Source organism: Alosa sapidissima, chromosome 6, assembly GCF_018492685.1.
Source record: "Alosa sapidissima isolate fAloSap1 chromosome 6, fAloSap1.pri, whole genome shotgun sequence".
In the NCBI taxonomy this organism is placed as follows: domain Eukaryota; kingdom Metazoa; phylum Chordata; class Actinopteri; order Clupeiformes; family Clupeidae; genus Alosa; species Alosa sapidissima.
In genome coordinates this window covers 8,354,584-8,362,083 of record NC_055962.1, presented here as the reverse complement: position 1 = coordinate 8,362,083, position 7,500 = coordinate 8,354,584, and the positions used below count along the sequence as shown (strand labels likewise).

The following is a 7,500-nucleotide window of genomic DNA, read 5'->3' as shown; positions in this document are numbered from 1 at the left end:
ATCCCACCTGCAGGGACCGCCAGTGAGACGAGCAGGGGTTGGGGTTGGAGAAGAGAGAGGAGGAGAGGAGGAGTGGAGAGAGGGAAGAAGGGAGAAAAGCATAGAGGAGGAGGAAGAGGAGGAAGAACTGGGGGGCCTGCAGAGAGGAGAGAGAGAAAATCGAAGGAACACATGCGAGCGAGCAGGCGAAGAAGCAGATAAGGGGGCACCATGAAGAAGATCTACATCGGGAAAACCGCGCTCAAAACCTCCCGCAATGGATGGAAGCATCAGAAGAAAAGGTACGAGAAAGAGAGAGAGAGAGAGAAAGAATGACAAACTGAGAGATGGATAAGTAGAAAATGGGTTTGTTTTTTTATTATTCCTCTAATTCGTCCGCCCACTGGGTTCATGTGGGATCAATCCACTCCAATCTGACATGAAGGCCATCAACACATCAGAGCACTCTGTGCTCAGGCCATCTCATCTCGCCCTCCCCATCCTCATCTCCAGCTCCAGCTCCAGCTCCGCCATCACACAGTGAACTGAAGCTGCGGTTGGATGAGTCAGGCTTCAGAAGGTCGTTTTTTTTATGTGTGTGTGTGTCGTGTCCTGCACCGTCGCCTGTGTGTGTGTGTGAGAGAGAGAGAGAGAGAGAGAGAGAGACAGTGTATGTGTGTGGCCAAGTGTTGTCTCTGTGTGTGTGAGTCTATCTGTGTGAGTGTGTGTGTGTGTGTACTGTATGTGTGTGAAAGAGAGAGAGAGATTGTGATCGTGTGTGAGGTATTTATCTGTGTGTGTGTGTGTGTGTATGTGTGTGTGTGTGTGTTTGTGTGTGTGTGTGTGTGTGTGTGTGTATGTGTGTGTGTGTTTACCTGGGCAAGCAGCAAACCTCTCATCACATTACTACTCCACATCGAGCACTCTCTCTCTCTCTCTCTCTCTCTCTCTCTTCCATCTGCGGCGCCAGTGGAGGCTGGTGAGTCACAGAGCCAAAGGTGGTGGTCTAATTAAAACATCAAAGCCGCTCCAAGAATGACAACAAGAAAGAAAGACAGATAGAATGAAGAAGAACCAGTGCTATATGGAGGTGGTGATAGGATACATTTAACAAAAGAAAAAAATATCTAGAACAAGATGGTGTAAGCGCTGTAAACAAAGGAAGAAAACAAAAACATGATGAAGGGGGGGGGGTGTAAGTGTAAGTACACAAGTGATTTTCAAATTGGCTCACAGATATGTCATAAAGTATATCTTTCTCTTGCCCAGGAAATCTGGGGTGGTACTGTAGTTTAGCAGGATGCTTACAGTTCAGATCTGCTTCTGCTAGTGTGAGTTGAGTTTGAGTTGAACGGGTGAATGCACCATGTGCTGTCATTACAAGGTCATCTTCCCGTCTGTGGTGTTGTATCAGAGGCTCACTGGAGGAAGTAGGACAACAGTCGATAAGGTTAGGATTGCTTTATGGTGGAGGTGGGAGTATTCAGATTGACTAAATAATGTGTGTTTGTGTGTGTGTGTGTGTGTGTGTGTGTGTGTGTGTGTGTGTGTGTGTGTTTGTGTGTTTGTGTGTGTGTGTGTGTGTGTGTAGGTTTGTATGAGTGAGTAAGTCTGTCTGTCTGTTTGTATTTTATAATTCTGTGTGTGTGGGTGTATTAATGGGCAAAGCGCATATGAGTGGGACCTGATTGATCTCCATATCCATTTAATTTGCACCCATACGTCATCTTGGAGAGAAAAACACACATCCCAGCAGGACAGCTCTCTTTGGCTCCCTCAGGGCATGGAATAATAAGAGGGGAGTGTGTGTGTGTGTGTGTGTGTGTGTGTGTGTGTACATGAACATGTTCATACATACATAGTATAGCATATAAAGCAATCCTAACCTTATCGACTGTTGTTCTACTTCTTATGTGTGTATATATGGTGTGTTTGTATGTATGTTTTCTTATTCTCATTCTTCATGTGTATCAGTATGTTTATCTGTTTGTGTATGTGAATACCCATGTGTGTCCCAGGGCATATGTGCATCTATGTGTGTTTGTGTGTGTGTGTGTGTGTGTGTGTGTGTGTGTCTATTTATCACACTATTACTTAGAGCGGAGACAGCACAGTAACCCAGGGTGCCCCACGCTATCTGTTATGTTGATGTCAATAGACAGCCATTACCCATTACCCCCCCACCCCCACCCTGTTCTCTCCTTTTCATCAGGACCCTCCCACCCCCCATTAGCCCCCGCGCTCTGCTTCTCATCCTTCAATAACTTTCACACTCTCCTTCCTGTCGTCTGTTGACTCTCCATCCATCCATCCATCATCTCCACCACACGTATTGGGTTATTGTCATCCCACTTCATCTGGGGGGGGGGGTTGTTAATTATATTGCCTTTCTTTTTTTCCTTTTGAAGATATTGATATCATGTGACCCGGTGATTAACCCTGTCATTGATAAATACTTATGCGCAAGGATGTTTTGACATGAGGCTGAGGGGTGAAAAAAAATCTCATAGGCAGCCAACCCTTAAAATAAAATGTGATATTAATTATAATGATATACTATAATGATTATACATAATACTTTCACAGGTCACTGGTAATTTCTGGCAGGTAACACTACCATTTTTTATGCATACAACTTTAACAACTGTATATGATTTTTATGACTTATTACTTGTAGTTCAACTCTTGAGCCGTAGCTGTTCCATGAAGCAGTGCTGGTAGATGGTGGTGGGAGTTATATAGCAGTTAGGTATATGCCGTGGAATACGGCGCACATCAGCAGTGTGGAGTGGAGGCAAACATTCATCAGTATTCAACCAACCAGCAGGAAGTTAACCTTTTGTAGCCTTCTGTGTCGAGACTATCTCTAGACACTCTCTTCCTCTCTCTCTCTCTCTCTTTATTTCTCTATCTCTCTCTCTCTCCCTCCCTCTCTCTCTCTTCCTCTCTCCCACTCTCTGTCTCTCTCTCTTTCACTCTCCCACTCTCTCGCTCTCTCACTCTCTCCCTCTTTCTCTCTGTCTGGTTTCCTGTGTTCCTCCTCCCCCCCACACGCATCCTCTGCTTTTTGCAGCTCGCTGCAGGAGCAGAAGGAGGACCTGCGGAAGCGTCTGGCCTACACCACCCACAAGCTGGAGCTGCTGCAGAGCGAGTTCGACTCCACCCGCCAGTACCTGGAGACGGAGCTGCGCCGCGCCCAGGAGGAGCTGGACAAGTTTACCGAGAAACTGCGCCGGTGAGTCAGGGGGGAGTTGGGGGGGGGGGGGGGGTTGGAGGGGGTGGAGATTGGAGAGGAGGATGGAGAGAAAGATGGAGGAAGAGAAGAGAGAAATACAGGGAAAAGGAGAGGGAGGAGAGAGAGGGAGGGAATTGAAGGTGTTCACTGAATGAGGTTGTAGGTTGTGGAGGATGGATAGATAATTAGAAATGAATCAAAGAAATGAATTATAGACTGTTAGCATTGTCTTTTTTGTTGCTTCATCTTATTGTCTTACTTCATTTTCCATTTATGTTCAACATATTTGCCCTTCTATGTGTGTCTATGTATTTGAGCTTTGGCAATAATGTTACTAAATGTTAAGGAAAGAGACATCTGGACATCTATCTTCACAGAGAAATGCGCCAGTGAGTCAGGGTGGTGGGGGTGGTGGTGGTGGTGGATGGAGAGAAAAGGGGCACAGCATGGTGGAGGTAGAGAGCATTACAGGATAAAGTAACTTTGACAAGCTCAACAAGGAGCGGCACTGCACTGCACGCAGTGGTTAGAAGTGGAAGATGGAGCGACCAATAGGAAGCCAGGAGAAGGAGAAGATAGAATAATCAGGGGGTTGAGTTAAGACCAGATAGTCGTCAGAGAAACGCAGCAGAAATAGACAAAAGATGTTCTAGCGATCAGGTGTTTCTGACGAAAGAAACATGGAGGGAGAGGAAAAGTGGTTGGGGAGGTGATGGGGGAGAGTTCAGTTTACCGTAATTTCCCAACTATTATACATTGATTTTGCAAAATTTCTTCAACTATTAGGTTAATACATGGGGGCAGTTAATATGGTATTAATATGTTTTTTTTTTGTTTTTTTTTACTTGCATAAACACTGCCCTGCCGTTTATACACAATGTGGCTAATACACAGGAAATAACTACTGAGAAACAACAGTGGTGTGAAGAGCAGGGAAACGTAATAGGTTCTGGACCCAAGAGCACAGCCCTTATACCAGAGCCGGAATCCGGGTTGAGATGAAGCTTTGAGTGTATGATGACTACTGTGATCTACTCTACAGCAGTGCATTATGGTCTTTGGGGCCATCTCTAGGCAAGGCTTGATTAGTAGATTGAAAAGCCAGGAGAGCAGGAAGAGTAGCCGACACCATCAAGACCAGCGGCAAAACTGAGCCCAACACTTCATCATACTCTATAAGAGTTTCATTCATTACAATGATATGATTATTGGGAGGGTTGCATTGGCCATTATTGATTATTGGAGGGATTTGCCCCCCATTCCCCACTCCACACTCATGTTATGCCTATGATCAAGACACAGGCAGCAATATGGTGACATTGACTGAGCAACATCACACAAGAGGTGTAGCAAGGAGATGGCTGCCGGACACCATGAAAGACTCTCAGCTCAAGGTCCTACTTGACAATATCCATTAGTTTAGACCTGGCATGTCCAGTGCTGTATACTATATAGAGGGTTTGAGATGTGGACTATGAACATTTCGATTTTTCAAGAGCCTCAGAATAGAATAGAATAGAATTGTATAGAATGGAATAGAATAAAATGGCTTTTTTTTGTCATTGTACATAAAAAAAATACAACAAAATTCGCTGTGCTGTGCCCGAATCTTAAATGTGCCTGAATCTTACACTATGCAGGTTTAGGTATTTTTGGAGACTGTTAGCACTCCCTCTACAAGTCACAGTATATTTATATTTTACTTTGCTGTTGTAAATAGTAAACTTCTCATGACTTATCCCCCCTGTACACAATGAAAATGCTTTTGTTGTGGAATTGAAGGATTAACAACAGGCAAAAACTATATCCAAAGAGCTATATCTACCAACACAATTCTCGCAAGATTTATTTGGCCACCGTTCTTGAAGTTGCATTGCTGGTTTTCTCAATAGTGACTCGCTACGTGGGGCAGCTGTGGCCTACTGGTTAGCACTTTGGACCTGTAACCGGAGGGTTGCCGGTTCGAACCCCGACCAGTAGGCACGGCTGAAGTGCCCTTGAGCAAGGCACCTAACCCCTCACTGCTCCCCGAGCGCCGCTGTTGATACAGGCAGCTCACTGCGCCGGGATTAGTGTGTGCTTCACCTCACTGTGTGTACACTGTGTGCTGTGTGTGTTTCACTAATTCACGGATTGGGATAAATGCAGAGACCAAATTTCCCTCACGGGATCAAAAGAGTATATATACTTATACTATACGTCTATGCTGTATAGCTATGCTAAGTGAACGATTCGCCTATTACAAGTTCATTTACCAACAAATTGGCTTCGTAAAGGTGAAAATCTTGCATAGTGTTCCTTTAAAGGGGAACTTGGCAACTATTTCAACGTAATAAACCCGTTTAGAAATCATTTGGATGGTTAAATGACCTGTTCTGGTGAAAATGGTGACCCCTAGCGTCCCCAGGCGGAAAACCAACCTTGCAACATTGAGACTACCGTCCCGGAAAGAGAAGTGAGAAACAAGAAACTTGTTTTAAATCGTGTTTCTTACCTTGTAACATCCACATTGTCTACCGAACTTATGCTAACCGTTTTGCTAGCTTGTAAACAAATCCATGTGCTTTATCATTACCTTTTTCCACAGTTTGAAATAGCATAATGCACAATTTCTCCAGCAGAGGGGGAAATCCTGCCAAGTTTCCCTTTAAGACAATAATAAATAATCAAACACACAGTTCCACTCATACACTGTCTACATGTAAAGAACAGTAATAAATAGTAAAAAAAAAAAAACACTTACTCACTCACACACACACCATACACACACAGCCACACACATTGTACACTGTGTGCTGTGTGTGTTTCACAAATTCACGGATTGGGATAAATGCAGAGACCAAATTTCCCTCACGGGATTAAAAGAGTATATATACTTATACTATACGTCTATGCTGTATAGCTATGCTAAGTGAACGATTCGCCTATTACAAGTTCATTTACCAACAAATTGGCTTCGTAAAGGTGAAAATCTTGCATAGTGTTCCTTTAAGACAATAATAAATAATCAAACACACAGTTCCACTCATACACTGTCTACATGTAAAGAACAGTAATAAATAGTAAAACACTTACTCACTCACACACACACCATACACACACAGCCACACACATTGTACAAGCATCCAGTCAAGGTATCAGTATGAAATACTGTATTAGAAGCAATAAAACATAAATAGTCCCATTATTGCCCATGATGTCCCATTATTGCACATTAACATTTGATTTTGTTCAGTTCACTGACCTCTAACCTCTTCCCTTGTGGCACACACTGAAAAGAGGTTCACTACTTTGCTAAGTTGAGGTTCCACGAAGATATCTTCTCAAAATCTCAGATCTTTAGCACCCTAATAGCCGAGCTCTCCCGTGCCTTAACTATTAGAGTCTGGATCTAGCGACTTCAAAGTCACGCGTTCAGTGTCCAGGGAGTTGAGGGCCATATCGCTTTCACTGTGCGTCGTGCTGGATGAAAGCATGTCTAGAATGACTGAATCTAAAAGGGAGCTCAGTGTTCAGGGTAGGGATCCATTTGTAATGATCCATCTCTAAAGTCTTAATGCATGACTGATAACACAGTATGTCATTTACAGAATGAGGTTTTATTCATGTGAACCTTTTAAGCACTTGATGGAATGAGAGAAGGGAATGTATGTGAAGACATTATCATAACTTCTAGCCCTGGTAATTTACTGCATATACATTCTTAATTGTTGTACATGACCGAAATAGCTATAGGACAAATTATATATTAGCCAAAAGATGTTTTAACCTCTAAATATGCCTTGGAGCCATCAGTATCTAGTTACGTAAGTCTACATATATAGGCATTCATTTAATAGGTTTATTAACACACTGAATTTGTCTGTGTGTGTGGTGTTTGGATTTGGCTTTGTTGTTGAGACACACACTATTCTTCATTATTAGGGTATAGAGCGCTTTTTGAGATTCTAGTTGGAGGATCCACAGAAGCGTAAGTGCTCATTACACTTAGGGTTCAAAACACAGATGGGAATACTGGCATAGGACTTCAAATATGTGTGTGTGTGTGTGTGTGTGGGTGTGGGTGTGTGTGTGGTTACTGAGGAGAAGCTAGAGCATCTCTGCAGCTACATACATAGACTAAACTGTACTTTACTTCCAAGCCATTATAAACTGAAATTAATGGGTAATGGTCTATACTTTATCATATAGGGCTCCCTGATTATTTTTATGACCAACCCTGCTATTTACATCACGCTATTGCCACTCTTAATCTCACCATCTCATCACTGAATTTCCGAGCAATC

General features: G+C 43.2%; 1 protein-coding gene across 6 annotated transcripts in view; it reads left to right on the top strand.

Annotated features, from left to right (window-relative positions):
- si:dkey-174m14.3 (uncharacterized protein LOC563117 homolog) overlaps positions 1 to 7,500 on the top strand; it is a 27,881-nt gene that overhangs the window by 13,366 nt on the left and 7,015 nt on the right. For all 6 annotated transcript variants that reach the window (XM_042095072.1, XM_042095071.1, XM_042095068.1 and 3 more), the window contains 2 exons: positions 1 to 281; positions 3,053 to 3,214. The exon at positions 1 to 281 is cut by the window's left edge. In XM_042095072.1, the coding sequence (XP_041951006.1) occupies positions 211 to 281; positions 3,053 to 3,214 (233 nt within the window). In that variant the 5' untranslated portion in view covers positions 1 to 210. The remainder of the gene's footprint in view (positions 282 to 3,052; positions 3,215 to 7,500) is intronic.